Source organism: Phoca vitulina, unplaced genomic scaffold (assembly GCF_004348235.1).
Source record: "Phoca vitulina isolate PV1807 unplaced genomic scaffold, GSC_HSeal_1.0 scaffold18, whole genome shotgun sequence".
Classification (NCBI taxonomy): domain Eukaryota; kingdom Metazoa; phylum Chordata; class Mammalia; order Carnivora; family Phocidae; genus Phoca; species Phoca vitulina.
In genome coordinates, this window is record NW_022589721.1 from 15,944,478 (window position 1) to 15,963,601 (window position 19,124).

General features: G+C 39.9%; 1 protein-coding gene across 1 annotated transcript in view; it reads left to right on the plus strand.

Annotated features, from left to right (window-relative positions):
* Nucleotides 1–1,136: 1,136 nt before the first annotated feature.
* Nucleotides 1,137–19,124, plus strand: part of COL14A1 (collagen type XIV alpha 1 chain) — a 209,517-nt gene continuing 191,529 nt past the window's right edge. The window contains exons 1-2 of the mRNA XM_032415699.1: nt 1,137–1,441; nt 15,758–15,883. Of these exons, the coding sequence (XP_032271590.1) occupies nt 15,796–15,883 (88 nt within the window). The 5' untranslated portion in view covers nt 1,137–1,441; nt 15,758–15,795. The remainder of the gene's footprint in view (nt 1,442–15,757; nt 15,884–19,124) is intronic.

The window sequence follows — 19,124 nt, forward strand, 5'->3', positions numbered from 1 at the left end:
CCAAGTGGATGAATCTGCACGCAACATCGGGGAAGGCGGAGTTGGTGGCTAATAGTGGTTGGGACGGTTAGAAAGTCTAATGGACCCCCTTTAAAGCTTTCAAAAGCCCTTCTCTCTGTATTCTCAGCTGGGCATGTGGGAAGCCTGTTAAGAGGACCCCTTGCCCTTTCTCTTCTCTCCATTACCGGCCTTTAGCCGTTTTCCAACGTGAGAAAGCATTTTCTTGCAAAAATGAGTTGTTGCTAAATTTCTGTCGTTTCTGTAACTCCCTCGCCAACATTTGTCCGCACAAAAGCTGGATTGTAAAGAACGCCGCCGAGGATTGGTGCCGGTTCAAAAACGGGTTAAGGACGATGACTTTCTAAAAGGGCCCAGAGGGTGACAGCGCAGCCCTGGTTCCTCGAGACCTGGCGCGAGGTCTGGCGCACCTCGTGTGCTTCACATTTCAGGTAAAGACTCCCGTAAGGTGGCCGGCATGGATCAGAACCACCGGGGTGTTTGATAAATGCAGAGTCCTTGGCCTCAGCCCAGACCTGCTGAAACAGGATCTTTGCGAGTGGGAATCAGTCGCAAAGATCCTGTTTCAGAAAGTCCAAGCCCTGGCCACTGCCAACATTCGTCCTTATAAGCCCACAAAAATATCTAGTTCAACACCCTCAAATGATTCTCCTGCACATTAAATTTTGAGCATCGCTGCTCTGGCGTTTTGCAGCCCTCGTTCGGACAAAGAAGCGAGAAGAGGGGAGGCAGGGTACCCCTTCGCAGGGCGTGCGCGCTCCCAAGCGCGAGGTCCTTGACGCGGGAAGGCAAGTCGTGTCTTGGGAACGGGGAAGTGGGCACCCAGTACCTGAGTCCTGGAGGGCGCCACACCTCGCCAAGCGACCGCAGGGCCTGACTCAGCGGCCCCACACGAGCCGCTGTCGGAGTGAAGGGGAAAGGCGGCTCTTTCTGGGCTCACGACACCCGACTGCGGCGCGCACCTGGGGCGGCCGCCAGGTCTGGGGACGCGCGGGGGACGCGCGGGGGCGGCGCGGGGGCGGGCTCCTCGGAGGACTTCTTGTGCGGCGGGGGTGGGGAAAGGAGGAGGAGATAGGTGGGGGGGCGTTTGAGACTTAGGCCTGCCTCCCACCTCCCCAACCTCCGCCTCCGCGGCCACCTTCCGCTCTATAATTGGCCGCCCACTGGCCTTCCTTTCTTCTTATCTGATCCTGGGCGCCTGGCAGGAGGGAAGCGCTGGAGAGGACGCAGCTCCGGGCTGCACAGAGTGGGAGCTGGAGTGGGAGAGGATGAAAGAGAGGGAGAGAAGAGGCTAATTAAAAGGGGGCACAACGCGGGAAGCAAGCGAGAGCCGTGCGCCGCCAAGAACCAACTCGCGGCGAACTTGGATCCTACCTAGGCGTCGAGAGGTCCCCATCTTGGGCTAGAACATTCCCCTGCACAGGTCAGTTCCAGTCTTTCTCTGCCCTACTTCGGGTCGGCTATGAAAAATCTATTCGTTAGGAAGGAAAAGTGGAGAGGGCGAGTCACCTGCAGAAGCAATGCAATTCCATGATGGACCTTCTCTACGCGCGCGCCCAGGATGGTCCGGGGACCTCTGGGCTGGGATGGGACCGTGCACCCAGATGCCTCCTCGCGGGGGTCGCTGGGCAGGGAGTTTGGAGGTGCTACGTGATGCGAATGCAAAGACAGCGACAATGCCTTGTGTTGCTCCCGGGAACTTTGCCCTGTACTTGGGTGCTGTGAGCGCGCGGCGGGAAGTGGGTTTGGCTTCGAGACTGGCGATTCCAGCATTTCCAAGTAGAAGGGGCTTAGTAGAGGCGACAATCTGGTGAGAAAGGGGGCTCAGGAATTTGTCTTGGAGAGCTGAATATAAATAGCACGCTATTTTTATTTAGATTGTATTTGGGGGCGCTTGGAAGAGCAGTCGGTGGAGGTCATGGGAGACAAAATTCACCCAGCCCCCCCTTGGTACGGCCACAGATCAGCGCTGGGGTCAGGCGCTAGACGCAAAGAGGAGCAAGCCGACCGAGCTCATTGATGGAGGACGTTGGCAGTAACAGCTCTTATGTGTCTCTGCTCCAGGAAACCCGGATGCTTCGCGCGTTTTGCTTTGGTGTCTGGACGCAGGAGGTTGCGGTTTTGAGATGCACGAGCGGGCTGTGGTGTTGGAGGGTCCTGTCTGCCCTGGCTTTTCCACCCCTAATCTCCTCCGGTTTTATCCCTTGGCACCCCCTTCCTGCTTCGAGCCCCCTGTTCCGCACGCAGCGCCTGGCGGAGATGCAGCCAGCCGAGCTGGGCTTTGGCATGCAGTGCGCCCAGGCAAGACAGGGTTAGGGAAAGGCCAAGAGGAGCCAGGGTGGAGCCACAGGAGTGGCCTCTGTCCTTGGCGAGCGCCTGGACGCCGCCTGCGAGTCCTGGACCACAGGCACTCCGATTTTGGCACTGGGTTCTTGGGTCCTCTGCGTGAAGCCTGCCCTCTGGCACAGGAGCTCAGGGTTGACTGGAGGTCACCCCTTCTACTTAGGTACAGGCTTAGGACTTGTCTTTAGGAGAAATGTCCAAATGGAGCTTGCGTGCAGCTCTCACAGGGGCCAGGATTTCCCCCTGAAAAATGCTTCTGGAGCTGCTACCCAAGCCCCCTTCCCTCCGGAAGGTTTGGACTCCCTTTTGGAAGTTTTGGAGAGTCTGCTGGGTAGCAGCTGAAGGGGATAGGAGAGGGAGGAACAAAGAAGTAGGGGGTAAGACTTTGGTGGCTCTGTGGGGAGCAGAAATGCAAACAAGTTTTCCTGGAATTCCGCTTTAAGACTTAGGGGCTCCTCCCCGACAAAGGGCCAAGGAGGGCACTTCCTAATTGCAGCATGGGATGAAGAGGTCTGTGTTCAAATCCTTAAGCAAACAGGCTTAAGCTGGGTGCAATTAGGAAAATTGGTGTTCTGTTTCTGATAAGGTGGTCCAGTTCTGCACACAGAGAACTCACAGGGACGTTTGGAAGGAGTAAATGAGTAAGTGAGTGAATGAAAGGATAGCATTTGGGTTTTTGCTTGTTTCAAAAGAGCAACTTAGATGGATTTCCTCTGAATCTGGCCCTAATAACTTGGTTACTGTAAGTAGACTTCAGGATATTTTTTTAAACAGCTTTATTGAGATATAATTCCTATACCACGCAAGTATACAATACCATGGTTTTTATATTCACCGAGTATATTCACGGAGTTGTGTAGCCATCAGCACTTGCAAGCAATTTTAGAACATTTTTATCATTCCAAGAAGAAATTCCATACTTATTAGCAGAAACTTCCCATTTCTCCCCAATCTGACCCCCCCCCATCTCCTGGCAACCACTAATCTACTTTTTGTTGATATTTCATTTAAATGGAGGCATACAATATGTGTGTGGTCCTTTGTGAGGGGCTTCTTTCACCTAGCAAAATGTTTTCAAGGTTTATCCCTGATGTACAGTATACTCACTCAACACTAGGCATCTCGTCCTTCTGCCTGGAGAGCCCCGTGCCAGGATAGACCTGAATCTCCACTGCAGCCCTGACCTCCTGGGGGTCCCTTTGAAAGGACAGGAGCCACATTGGTGAGGCCTCTCAGTCATTCCCTGGGAAGGATTTCTTGGAACCCATCAGAATTCCTGGAACAATTTTGGGCAGGTCCCAGGCTTTAGGATTGATGGGAAGAGCCCTTTGGCCCTTTTCCTGCTGCTAACGGTCCAGCTGAGGATTTCAAAGAACACTTGGGGCCTTCCATGAGTGTCTTGATTTTCTGAATCAGCCAGGGCTGTCAAGAATGGACTGAACAGGGTCGCCTAGGTGGCTCAGTCAGTTAAGCGGCTGCCTTTGGCTCAGGTCATGATCTCAGTTGTGTGACTTACGGGGCACTGGGTCAAGCCCCAGCCCACAAAAGGCTCCTTGGGGTGTGTGCCCTTTGGCTCTTAAATACTTCCTCATGTCACCTAGTAAAACACAGAGATCCTTTGCTGACAGTTGAGCAGTTATGTGACTCTAGAGCCACATTTGCTGTCATTTTTATCCAAACTCAGCCAAATGACTATTGTTTTCCTGGCCTGTCATGTGTAACCCAAGATTCCTTTCAAGGACAAGGGCCTTCCTGAATTACTGCAGGCTGAGGTGGTATTGTTTGAGTCCCCCTGAGCTAACACATTATCTGGGATTATGACAGTTTGCATAGAACAAGGTCATTGGTAAATGAGACTCTAGATGGTCCCTGGGGGAACAGAGGAGACAGCAGGGGTGTGGGCGGAGGGACAGGAAAGCTTAAAGGAGAATGAATAAAACAAACTTCCTCCTTGGCAGATTTGCCCTTGATAGGGCTGCTGGCATTTTTTTTTTTTTTTTTTTTTTTTTTGAGTACCTATTGAATACCTGCCTTTTTCTCTTTCAGAAACACATTTAAGTCCCTCAAATACTTGTAGAAGTAAATATTTTTCTTCCTTTAGAGATCAGATCACTGAGCTTCTGGGATATAAACTACCTTGCCTGGGGTTACAAAACCAGCCTGTGACAGATACAAGATTAAGAAAAGTCTGTATAAGATTTGAATCCCACTGGATACATTATCCATCAGCTTCTTGGATGGGGGGTGGGGGAGAGTTGTGTGACGGACATGGAGGCTGTCAACTGAGGCCGTATTAAGTAGCTGAAATGGGGTGGAAGGCAGGAAGATATGGGGGAATCTAAACTTGCTCCTTTTGTGCCCCTGTCCATGTTTCTTAACCTCTCTGAGCTTTAGTTTGCTCATCTAGAAAACAGGGATAACAGTAGCCACTCTATAGGGTTAAGATCTAAGATGATCTAGTACAGAGCCTGGAAGACAAAAAGTGGCTACTTTTGTCTACTGCAGCTTCTTCCTTCTTTCCACTTTCCCCATCTCTCTTTCTCTGCTCCATTTTTTGAGAGGATGGTGACTAGAAAGGCTATGGGAATTCTGAGAGTGGGGTGTCTACGTCAGGGCTTAGAGGCTAGACTTCCCATTTCTTCGAGGTGATTTTTTTTTTAAGATCTTATTTACTGGGGCACCTGGGTGGCTCAGTCGGTTGAGTGTCTGCTTTCAGCTCAGGTCATGATCCCAGGGTCTTCGGATCAAGTCCTGTGTCAGACTCCCCGCCGGGCAGGGAGCCCGATGCTGGGCTTGAACCCGGAATTTGGGATCATTACCTGAGCCAAAGGCAGACACTTAACCAGTTGGGCCACCCAGGTACCCCCCCCCCCCCAGGTGATTTTTTTAATCTATACTCTTGACAAACTTTTCCTGCAAAGGGCCTTTGTTGGAGCTACACTGGCAGGTGTCTCTAACTTCCAATTTTAGGGAACAGTGCTTGGTCTCTTTCCTCCCAGAAATTACCTGGATTGTTTATGAAAATTGATCCAGAGGGAGACTGGATTTGCTGAGTTCATCAAATGTCTTAGGATGTGTCTGTAACTAGGAGCACTCAGGGGACGCCTTCTAGGATAAATATCTGTTCCTGGATGGCTTTCCATCTGGTTTTATACACAGATTGGTATCTACACTGAAAAGAACTGATATCTAAAAATGATATTCCACTGCAGGTTTTTCGCTTCTATTCTTCCTCTACCTCCCAGACCTGACTCCTGCCATGTCCCAAAACTGTGCTAAGCATTCAAAATACAGTGGGTAACAATACACTTTGGCAGGTAGAAATGCAAATAGCCAATTACAGTACAGTGTTATGTGCTATAGAATGGAATATAAAGATTACTACCATAGGAACCATAGGGGGAGCACCTGGCCCAGACTTGGAAGATCAGGGAAGACTTCCTAAAGGATGGGATATCTGCACTGAGATGGGCAGCTACCCTTTATACTTCTTATAATATAGAGTTTAGTTAAAAACAATGCCCCATTTCTTTGACCAAGGAGCTATGTCAGTCCTTAAAAAAAGAAGAGAACAAAGAGAAGCCAGGTAATGGATCATTCCTGAATCAAGGAGCTGTCACTCGAATTTGCCATGCTTTGGGGATGGCTGTGCCTTCTACAGCCTGTAGAATTTACAGCACCTAGTTTAAGACTGAGCAGCTGCATTTCTGAGGCCAATTTGCAGTCAAGTCCCTTGCTGTTAATCTACATAGGGTCTTTATATAAATTAGTGAAAGGTGGTCTCTCTGAGCATAGCCATGCAGTTGGAAGAAGAAAATAGTGCCTTCTCCTCTGAATAACACAGCTTTGCATATAACTTGGAGAGCAAAGTGTCTGCCCATTTCACTCATCACTCACTCTTGGCCAAGGGCAAATTGTGCAGTGCATCAACTGCAACCTGTACACATCAGCCCTGATCATTCAGTCATCAATTATTCAATCAATCAACGTTTATTCATGACCTATTATGCACTTTGAACCTTTTTGATTATGGGTTAAACTGCAATATAGATATCTTCTAGTACCCAAAATCCAGAAGGTAAAAGTAGTTACCGAGGTCCTGCAGTCAGATGGAGAGTTTCAGTGGGATAAGGGGAAGATGCAATCCACTGGATGTGTGCAGTGAGGGGTTTAGGCCGGTGCTACACAGATTATGGTTTGCTGTTTGGTGCCCTTCCACACACTGTTACTTCTCCCTGCTGAGATAAAACTGTACCAGGATCAAATATGTCACTAAGCACAAATACGTAAATCAAGTATATCACTAAGCACGCTGTTAGTTCAGCTGAAATATTTTTTTTTCATAGCAAAGCTTTCCTGAAAAAGGAAGCAAGACAATGCGTTGATACACATTTTGGTATAATTTCCTTATCTCATTGTGGACCAATAACAAACAGTTCATAGACTGGTGATTTTGAGGAGCACCAATCTAGGTAACATTGGCCCATATCTGGCCAGGAAGGTGATCTTAGATCCTTTCTGTTTTTATACTATTTACTGTCTTCCTCTTTCCGTCCTTCTCCTCCTCCTCCTCCTTCTTCTTTTTCTCCTCCTTCTCCTTCTTATTTTCTACCTTCTTATCTTTGTCTTTATAATTTTTCTTCTCCTTCCTGTTTCCTTATTTCTAGCTTATTATTTCTTTCCCTTCCATTGTGATGTTGTGAATTTGATTCAGTTTTTTTTTTTTTGTAATTTAAAAAGCAAAATGAGAGGAGCCCAAATACATAAGATAAGAAATGAAATGAAATGAAAATAGAAAACAAGCACAAAATTAGAGGAATTTACAAGACTAGAATAGTAATTACAATTATTGTATGTCAATACATTAGAAAATGAGGATGTAATGGATTATTTTTAACAAAATAGAAATTACTAAATTACTAAAATACTCTAGGTTTACAGAAATTGTATATTATAAATAAGACAATAGGCATAAAAATTTTGAAAAGTAGTTAAAACGTAGTTAAAAAGCAGCCTCCCCCAAATGCCAAACTTCCATGGTTTTGCAATTAAATGCTAAAAAAAAGGAAAAAAATGTACAAAAAATTCAGTAATAGCAATACTATTATAACTGTTCCAAAGGACCATTTATAGAAAGAATGGAAACTTCATATTTTTATGAAATGTGTATATACTGATATACACATTTGACACAGCATAAAAAAGAAAGCTACAGATCATCTCACTTATTAATATGAATTAATGTGTATTAGCAAATAGAACCCAGTAACACATCAAAGAATAATATGCCTCTCTATTGTCATTGCAGTTGCTTTTTATAGGCTTGTTATCAGGAATTATGAGTGCTCTGACTTTGTTCTTCTTTTGTTTTTTTTTTAATATTTTATTTATTTATTTGTTAGAGAGAGAGAGCACACAGCAGAGCGAGTGGCAGGCAGAGGGAGAGAGGGAGAAGCGTCCCAGGGACACTGGGATCATGAACTGAACTAAAGGCAGATGCTTAACTGACTGAGCCACCCAGGTGTCCCTGACTTTGTTCTTTTTTAAAAGATTGTTTTGGTTTTTCTAAGTCCTTTGCATTTCCCTGCAAGTTCTTAGAATCAATTAGTTAATTTCTATAAAAAAATGACTTGAGATTTTTTATAAGATTGCTTTGAATCTATAGATTAATTTGAAGACTTCCTAACAATTGGGTTTTTCAATCCATGAACATGGTATACTGTTCTGTGTATTTAGGCATTTTTAAGTTTCTCTTAGGAATTCAGATTTGTATTTTTTTCTGGTTTTTACACCAAAGAATGTGGAACATACCATGTCTTACTGATTTCTAAGTATTTTGTGTTTATGATGTTATTGTATATGGAATTTTACAAACTATTTTCTTTTCCATTTGTTTGCTGCTAGAACATGATTAATTTTTGCCTATTGATCTGTGTCCTGCAAACTTCCTAAATTTACTTATTAGTTTAAGTAGGTTTTTTTTCTTTTATATGTTCTTTAGGATTTTTTGTGCAAAAAATCATGTTGATTTTAAAAATACAGTTTTGGTTCTTCCTTCCCATTCTTCCTTCCTTCCTTCCTTCTTTATTGCACTGGCTAGGACCTCTAGTAAAATGCTGAATGAAATGATAAAAATGTTACAGCATTGATATCCATGTCCTATTCTTGATCTTAGGAGAGAAACATTCAATATTTCTCCATTAAAATGATTTTTCAATAGATGCCCTTTGTCAGATTGATAAAGTTACCCTCTATTCTTATTTGCTGAGTTTCTTTTAATCATGAATGGGTAGTGGATTTTTCAACTGCTTTTCATGCTTCTAGTGAGATGATATGTATATTTATTTATATATTGGTCTAAGATGCAGAATGATATTGTTTTAAAATATTAACTAGTCATAACATTTGTAGAATATACCCCACTTGGTAATGATTTTTATTATTTTTATATATATTGGTGAATGGATTTTTGTTTCTATGTTCATGAGGGATATTCTGTAATTTTTATTTTTTATAATGACATCTGATTTTGATAAAAGGATTATGCTAGCTCACCTCTGTTTTCTGAAAAGGTTTGCATGGATTGATATTTTATCTCCCTTAAATATTTGATAGAATTCACTAGTGAAAGCATTTGGATTGTGATTTTCTTTTTAGGAATATATATATATATTAAATATTTATTTGAGTATAATTGACACACAATGGTACATGAGTTTCAGGTGTACAAGACAGTGAGTGATTCAACAAGTTTATACATTATGTTATGGTCACCACAAGTGTAACTACTATCTGTCCTGATACATTGCTATTACAATGTCATTGACATATTCTTTATGCTGTGCCTTTTATTCCCATGACTTATTCATTCCATAACTGGAAGCCTGTATCTCCCACTCCCCTTTATCCATTTTGTTCAACATCCATCCCCCTCCCCTCTGGCAACCATTAGTTTGTTAATATTTTTCAATCTCTATAATAGAGGGCTGTTTGGATTTTCTGTTTTTTCATGTGTCTGTTTTAGCAAGTTGAGTGTTACAAGGGTTTTTTCCAATTAAGTTAAATTGTTGGACATATTGGCATAAAGTTATTAATATTTTTCCTTTCTTCATGTGAAATATGTAGTGATATAATTTCTTTTTTTCCTTGTATTGTTAGTTGTGTTTCTGATCTTTGTTTCTTGATCACTCTTTCTTAAAATTTTTCAATTTATTAATATTTCAAAGAAGGAAATATTGGCTTTGCTAATTTTCACTAATATTAATTTTATAGTTCTTTGATTTTTACTCTTACCTTTATTAATCCCTTTCTTCAACTTAATTTGGATTTAATTTGCTCTTATTTTTCTGGCTTCTTTAGGTGGAACATTGAGATCATTGATTTTAAATCTTTCTTCTTTTTATGTAAATATATTAACCTCGAAATTTCTCTCTAATCCCTCAGCTGCATTCCACAGATGTTCATGTGTTGTCTTTGTATTTTTGTTCCCTTTCAAATATTTTTCTTAATTTCCATTTTCATTTCTTCTTTGACCTATGGATTAATTAGAAACATGTTTAATCTCCAGTTTTTGAATTTGTAAAGATATTTTAATATTGTTGATTTCTAATTAATACTGTTACTGTCAGAAGGCATACTCTGTAAACTTTCAAACTTTTGACATTTTTTTAAGTCTCATTTTATGGCCCAGAATGTGGCCTATTTTATAAAACTTTCTATGTACACTTAAAAAAACAGTGCATTCTGCAGTTGGTGGATGTAATGTTCAATAAATATAAATTTATTGATAGAGTTACTAACATCTGCTGTGTTCTTACTGATAGTTTGTTTAGTTTTTCGTCAATTTCTGAGAGGAGTGTTAACATCTCTAGCTTTGCTTATTATTCCATCCTTCCATTCCATTCCATATCAGTTTTTGCTTCATGTATTTTGAAGCTCTATTATTAAATGCACACACATTTACGATGGCTAAGTTTTTTTGATTCTTGACTCTTTATCATTCTGAAGTATCAAGGATTTGAGGAGAGTTTTTATCCTGATTTTATTTCTCCTTACTGTGGCTCACTCTTTTCTGAACATGTCCCTTCTCAATTTCCAGTCTCTGGAGTTCCTGAACTCTTCTGCTCTTTGATTCTTTATGCTAATAAGACTGGCTTTCCACTTGATCTCTAGTCAAAATGCCATGCCCAGTGAGGAGTTCACTCAGGGAGAGAAAGGCTAATCACCCAGGTAATAGTACCCAAACGAGGTTTTCTTTATTCCTAACTTAGAAGTGTTCTACTATGTCATGATGCTAACAGAGAAGAGTAATAACTACTAACTTCCTCTGGGGCTTGTTTTTAAGTAGACCTCATTAGCCAATCCTGGAAACTTCTTTGATTCTTCTGGATGTGAGGAGGGTGGTATTTTCATTGGAGAGAAGAAATAAGGAATGGTAAACAATGTCAACATGCTGGGTAATACATTAGATCTGTTTTTAGTCTTTGCTTTTTAATCTACAGATCTGTATAACCTAGATCATTGATTGACTGTAAAAGTCTCCTTGTATACTGTGAACATTAAAGTATAAACAAAGGAGGGTTGGGGAAAGCATCTCAGAGGTCATATTTTCCAGGTACCCTTCCTTTCTATAGCATCTGTTAGGGGCAAAACCTAACCTGCTACTGCCTCTGAATTTCTAGTAAGAGAGAACCGGTTCTAAGTGTGGAGAATTTTTACATCCAAATCCACATCTCTGTGGGTCAGTCCAGTGATTCAAGTTTGATTTGCAGAAGCTGCACAAAATATCTTGTTTTATTTTCCACATGAAAGCTCTTCAAATATTTGAAGACATTCATCACGTGCCTCTGATTCTGATTTTTCCTAGGCTTAAAACATGCTTCAACATCCCCAATTCTTTTAAATCTTCTTTGCATGAACTTGTCAACTAGAACTGCTAAGTCTTTTTTTTTTTTTTTTTTAAGTCTATGAGTTGCTCTTAAGTCAAATCTTCCACATCCTCATATGGTTGATTATTTTGAATCTATATAGAGCTGTCATCTGGAAAATGATAAAATATGGGTAGGAATATATTTGGAAAAGTTTAAAGCAGTTCACCCATGCAAATAATTGTGTCTCTATCATTATCTGGGTCCTCAGTTTTTGCCTAAGCCTTTTGCCAAGTTAGTCCCAACACCTTAATATGATGGGGTAGATAAAGACTTCTTGGATTTCCTTCCTCCTTTAGTATATACTCAAGTAGTAAATTTGTTGATTGTTATCATTACTTTGTCCTTCGTGTTCCTTCAACCCATTGCTAACATGAAATGAAGTAGAACTTTTTGAGAGCTATCTGTGTTCTAAGTACATTATCTGCATTACCTCAATCATTGGATAAAGTAGATGTTAATTTGCACATTTTGTATAAAGAAACCAAGTCTAAGTGGTTAAACCAGTTAGCCAAGTACCCCTAACAAATTATTGGCAGATTGTCTTCCTACCTCCCAGTTTTCTATTTATACCACCACTTTGTGCTAACTCTTTGTTCTATTTCATACTTATTTTATGTAGATTTGCAATGTATTTGCTGGTGGTCTTTCTTTTCAATAAAATAGTGAGATCACTGAGGGCAGGGATTATGTAGTATAACGTTTTGTATTTTCCTTAGGACCAAGTAGAGAGCTTTGGTTTCTAATACTACAAATAACACACTCTCTTAAGGTCTCTTAAGGCCATATGCCAGATGGCTAGCAACAATTTTGTTTAAGTTAATAGTTTTTTTCGTAAGTCAGCACTCATTGGATAGAACATTATCCAAGATTTGAATGTATATGTGTGTGTAAGTCTGTGCAAGTGTTTGTATATGTATACGAGTGGTTTACAAAAACTTTAGAATAAATGTTTTAAGGAATTTTGATAAAACTGGCTGTACTCAGAGCCTTTGCTCCTTATTAAACTCAGCTACACAAGTGACATTAAATAAAACAAACACATGAAGTAGAAGAAGGGCAAATTAGTCCTAACGGGGATAGTTTGAAATTACTGACTATGAAATTGTGGCAGTGTTTTGAGAAAACTTGTACTAAACATTATCAACTTTCCCAAAATTGGGTTTATACCTTCTGAACTTAGAACTAAGTGGCCATTTTTAACATGTTTTTAAACAACAGCAAAAAAAATTAAGGCAGTTATTTGTGTTGGGCAGGCTTTTAGGCAAAGTTTCAACAAATTAGGCTTTGACATTTTGGTAAATGTTAAAGTATCTCATGGCACTTTAATAGGAATTAGGATTTTTCTTGCCCCTATTTTACTGTCCAAAAATTTGGAGACTTGGCAGAAAACCTTGGGAAAACTAAAATTCCACTTCTCTCAATATGGTATTACTCATCCCAATTTAAAGTAAACAATAAAAAGGAAGATTTAAAGATGAGCTATGGATACAATTCTTTCCATATAAATAATACTGTTTTTTAAAAAGAAATTACCAAGAGTAGTGTAGAATTAGTTAATTAGTTAATTAATTAAAATTAAATTTTGTGAGAGTCCATAGTCTCTCATGATTCGTCTCCCCCTCCGATTTACCCCACTTCATTTTTCTCTTCCTGCTATAGTCTTCTTCTTTTTTTTTTTAAACATATAATGTATTATTTATTTCAGAGGTACAGATCTGTGATTCAATGGGTATTAAAGAGGGCACGTACTGAATGAAGCACTGGGTATTATACGCAAACAATGAATCATGGAATACTACATCAAAAACTAATGATGCAATGTATGGTGATTAACATAAAATAATAAAATTTTAAAAATAAATAAATTTTAAAAATGCAACATTAAAAAATTAATTTTTATAAGATGCAGATTAACGTCCAATGTGTCATGTTAATTATTGCTTCAAAACACCTGGACATAGGAATTGTAGTATTTTGAAGAGAACAGAGAAAGGCTTTTGGATTATGGCTTGTAAAAGGATCTTTTTCTCCTATGCTAAAAACTGTCATGTGGTATCTGATAAAAGTCCCCTGATTAAAGTGTATGCCGGAAACACAGATGTGGCGTGTTTCCTTACTTCTCCTTTTCTTTGCCTTGTTCTGATTAAAACCTATGGTTATAGTGTTGGGGCACAAAACCTTAGAATATTTATTTGAGTTGAGAGAGTGATTCTGCTGGTATGGTTTTTTTGGGGTGTAGTGGACAGCTCTCTGAGTGACTGGCAGATTTGTTGATTTCCTGGTTGCAATAGGGCTGAAGCCTACTCCCATATCTTTTCAAATCCTCTGTATTCATGCCTTCTGTCTACATAAATGCTACTCACATCCCTTTGGATAATCCACCTAATCTTGTTCTTTTTGCCTCTGTAGAGTGAGGGTTCTATATATGCCCCAGGGTCTTTCTTCCTTTAATTCATCAAAATTTATTCACCATTTGCCCAACTTCCTCTGGGTTGTGACAAATGGTTGGTTTACTAATCTGCAGTGAATCAACCCATGCTAAAATGCTCAATATATATAAAATAAATATATATGTTAATCCCTTAATGTGTTGCTTATTCTTTTAGGATAGGCACTTAATGTATTACCTATTCCATTAGGAATTTTAAGGAGCTGCCAATATGTGAATGTCTTAATCCAAGGAAATATTCTTTTGTAATTAGCATTTGGAAACGATGGTAGGCTGATAGAGGAAGATATTTTTTGGGTCCCTAGATACAATTGAGTACCTTCTTTAATTTTCATGATAGAATCTTAACTTGATTATTTATATGATTATAAAGTTACAGATCTCCCTTTTACTGGCAACACAAGAGTTGTACACACTGTCATTAGGTATTATAAAAAAAGTACTTGCCAAAAAAAATTTTTTTGAACAATTGCTTGAAGGAAATACAATTATTTATTCCTCTGGAGTCACTGTACTACTCTGGAATAACACCAGGATCTCAGAGATTTAAGTGCATCAGTCATATTGCTTTGAGAGTTCACAGACTTATACTTCGCTATATTCACTGAGATAACTCTTCAGTTAAAAAAAGAAATTAAAGCTTATGTGATGTGGCCAAAGCATATTCAGAGGAAAATTAATGGCCTCAAATAAAGAACCATATTATATTACTTTAAGATTCAACAAAAAAATTACAAAGAACAATGAAAAACAAATAAAACAATAAAAGCAGAAAAGCAAAAAGAAGCAATTCCTAATAAGTGCAGAAATAAAGAAATAAAACCCATAATATTGACAAGTTAAAAAAAAAAGCTTATTCTCAAAAAAACTGCAAGGTGGACAAATATATAGATTCTCCCCCATTCTGGAGGGACAGGAGAAGTCAGAAATACACTACTTTAATAGTGGTAATGGAACTGTAACCAAGAAAGATATGTTTTAAATTGAGAGATCATACAACTCTGCGCTAATAAACCTTATAATTAAATATGTCTCAAATATCACAGTAGACATACTAAAAACATTATTTGCTATTTATCTGAAATTTGCCTCAGATCCTTTGTGAAACAATATTGGAGAATGAATGAATGAATATATGAATGAAAAAATGCCCTGGGTAGAAGAGAACTTTTGAGATGTCTTTTTACTCTCTGTGAAAGAACTCAGAATTTCTCCTCGGTAATGGCTTATAATAGAGTTGTCATCAAGAATTTGTAGACTAGCCTCATAAATACCAACCAGTCACCCTTGCTTCTTCTCTCTCCATGCTGCTTCTTTTCCTCCTTCCTTCTTTTCTTCCTTTCCTACATTTTTCCCCTTTTCATCTCTCTCTCTTTTTCTTACAGTTTTTCTTTCATTGATTTCCTCGTGAAAAAGAAAACCCTGGACTTGTTTTTAGATTCACACATGAGAGAAAAAAAAAGTTATAAGAAAAGATGAAAGGATTATGGATTTTTCAGCCCAATGAAATAGAAGCAGAATAGTGATTCCATATTAGCACAAAGTGTTTTTTCACGTTCTTTTTGATTACCAGAGGAAAGGTCCCATATATCATCTTTACTTTGTAGGCAAAAGAAGGCAACAGTAGAACTTTTAACTTTATGTGAAAAATACTGGAGGAGCACATTACTGTCAAGGAAATTGTGATTGTCTGATGACAATGATCATTTTAGGTAAACTTTTGGAATTTATCCATTTGGAAAACTCCCTGGACAATGTATGCCTTACAAAGAGTCACTGAGGACTTTCTGAACTTCTTTTCCTACATATTTCATACCATTCTCCCCATTTGCAGCATCATCTCAGAAAATTTTCTCTTATCAGTTTATATTTCAGAGTGAAATATATGGTGCCGTAGGGAATGAATTACTTCCTGACATTACTAATCCATGTTGGTTGGCTTGCTTGCCTGTCCTGGATGACTACATATACTTCATTTTCAGGCTTCTGAAAATCTTCCTCTGCTCTCTATTTCCAGGACTGCTGCTGCATCCCATGTGAAAAGCAGAGGATAAAATGAAGATTTCTCAGTGCAACATGCAAAACTGGCCGTTTCCAGCTCTGCTGGTCATTGCTTATTTTTGCGCCATTGTCCAGGGTCAAGGTAACGCAAAACTTTAAGATAATCATTAGGGCCTGGGACTCTAGCTACATTGATTCTGGTTATTATTTATTTTATTTACCCTAATAGTGTTGCACGGGTTCTACTGTGTTTCTAGGCAGGGTCATATGTTGGCTTTTACTCAGTTTTACCAGCTGTTTACCTTGTAGAAATGTGCCACAACTTTGATGAGGGTTAAGACCTCACCAGGGACTGAGCATAGTAATTTTGTGGTGGTTTGTTAAACAGCTCATTCTTCACATGCTTCTGAAGAGGCTGTGCAGATTTAATTAGGAAAAGCCAAATTTGCATGCTACAAAATCAGTTCCATTAATGAGGAGCTATGATGGGTGTGTGTATGTACTCCAGTCATGCCTTGTCTCTTAAATAGAGGGTCTACAAAATATTTCTACCACTTCATACCTGGTCTTTATTATTTTGTTCCTTTCTTAAAAACTAGCACATAGTGTGAAGTTACCAAAAGCCTGGCAGAGGCTGCTGATATGCCATTTTAAGCATTTCCAAAGATTTCTAGCTTTGTTTTCATTGAACTTAGTTTTTGAATTCTATCTGTATTACTGGGATCTGCACTTCTATTCTCAATTTCCACTCGTTTTTATAAAATATGTTAGGAGTTGGTAAACTACCAACTCATGGGCCAAATCTGGCCCACTGTTTGTTTTGTCATCAAAGTTTTATTGGATGCAAATATTTGTTGACCTGTGTCTGTGCCAGCTTTCACACTGCGAAGTCGAGTAGTTGTAAAAAAGAGACTGTATAGCCCGCAGAGCCTGAAATATTTATTATCTGGCCTTTTGCAGAAAAAGCGTGCTAACCTCCGAAGTAAGTGCACAACATGTAGAAGTAAGCAAAACTCCATTGCTAGGTAAACATGATAATCTTGCAGAAGCAGAAATGTCGGTGCTGAAATAGTCATTCATCAGCTTAGCAAGGAAATCTACATGTGATAAAGAAAGTTATTTTAGGAGTGTTAATGTCTAAGGCTTGGAATTTATGGTTATAGAAAAGTCAAATATTAAGAACCACCACACCCTGCTTCCTTAAAGTGAGGCATGCTTGTTTGGAAAGGCATGGAACTTGACCCTTTGCACGTTCAAATAGTGTTAAAGCCATATCTCCAACTGCTTCATGCAACACATAGGAAACAGTTGGACAGACAAATTCTGCTTCCCCTACTTACATTAATACAAGGACGCTTTTGGAAGTGAGACTAGAAATCCCAGATAACTTACCATCTAAATTGTGGGATACAAGACATAAGGCCTTTGGAACAAAGGGCAGCCAAATCACAAAGCCCTTCAGAGCTGCCATCTTAGTCTAACTTAATTCAGAAATGGTCATTCGTGGAGTAACTGATCATACAGAGTCCTTCTGGGATACTTTTGGGGATGCCATTGACCAGATACACATTATTGGCCAAATTCCATTTTTAATGAACATTTATGGGGCACATACTGTGTGTCAGGTTCAGGATACAAAGTGAGTAGAACTTCACTCTGTCTTCCAGCAGCTTACTGTTACTCAGGAGACAGAGGTCTAGGCAGATAAATCGCCATGCAAGTTTTGGTGGGGTGGGGGTGGGGGGTTGTATAGCAAAAGACAAAGATGGAAAAGCATACTGGAGCCAGACTGTGGAGGATTTTAAACAGCTCCATTTTTTAGAGAGACTCTGATAGCAATATCGATGATACTCGTATTTGTGATTTATAGGGGCTTGGGGAATAAGTTAAGTAAGAGAGATCATTAGAAAATTATATTTACTATCTGGGAAGTAGCTGTTGGGGGCCTGAACTGGGCAGGAGAATAGAAAGAAGAGAATGAATCCAAGAAACATTTCAGAGGTAGAAGGGATAGAAGTTGTTTTCTGATTAGACGTGGAGGGAGTTGTGAAAGGAAAATGTCGAAGATCACTCTAAGGCTTTTTGCTGGAGAACTGAGTAGATGGGGCCTTTAATTTCGACCCCTATGTTATTGTTGCCTTTGTATCTTTGTGTCATAGTTGTTTGTTTACCTACGCTCATTAAAACAGTAGTTCTCTCCTTAGTGTCTGTATCTCTGATACAGAACAATGGCTCAGTCATAGTATACATTTGTTGAAGAGATTAATAAAAGAATAAGCAGGGCGCCCAGGTGGCTAAGTCAGTTAAGCGTCTGACTCTTGATTTCGGCTCAGGTGTTGATCTCAGGGTTGTGAGATCGAGCCCTGTGTCGGGCTCCATGGTTAGTGGGGAGTCTCCTTGAGATTCTCTCCCTCTCTCTCTGCCCCTCCCCCTGCTTGCGCACACACACTCTCTCTCTCTCTCTCTCAAATAAATAAATCTTTAAAGAAACAAAAGAATAAGCAATGAAGCAATTTTAAGCTGAAGATGATGAGGTCAGTCTTAGATACATATATGGAGCTTTAAAGGGCTTGTGGAACATTCAGGACAAGATGTCTGGTGGGTAGTGGATGGTCTGGAGCTTAGGTGAAAGAGGTGAGGGCAGGGAATATATCTGAATTGTTTTGTGCTTGGAGGTTAGCTGATAGGGTCCCGTGAACCAAAAAGGCATGGCCTGATGGAGAGAAGTGAGGATGAAATATGGAGGACATCAACAGTTAAGAAGTTAAAGGAAGAAAAAGGATGATTGAAATTTTCAAAAAAGCAATTGTAAAGAGGGTCAGGGGAATGTAGTGGCCTAGAAGTGAAGGCTGCAGAAACTTTCAAGAAGGAAGATAGTGGGCACATGCGGGAGGAAATCCTAGTAAGAAAAGGCTTTGGATGTCATTGACTTTGGCTTTTAGGAAAGTATGTAAGACATTTGAGAAACTGAATCTTAGTTCTATCTACCATGACACCATTTATTTACATGATTGTTTTGAGTAGAGAATAAAGAATGTGAAATGCTTTATTTGATTTATTTTCTCCTTTTTTTTTTTAAGATTTTTAAAATTTAAGTAGTCTCTATACCCAACATAGAGCTCAAACGTACAACTCCGAGGTCAAGAGTCGCATGCTCTACCAACTTAGCCAGCCAAGCACCCCGATTGATTTTCTACTTTCAATTTTTTTTCAAGTTTATTTTTAAGTAATCTCTATACCCAACGTGGGGCTCAAACTCACGACCCCAAGATCAAGAGTCGCAAGCTCTTCTGACTGAGCCAGTCAGGTGCCCTTGATTTTCTACTTTTAAAGCAGACATCGTAGCGATTTCCTGTGGGTTGGCCAATTTTGACACTAATCTG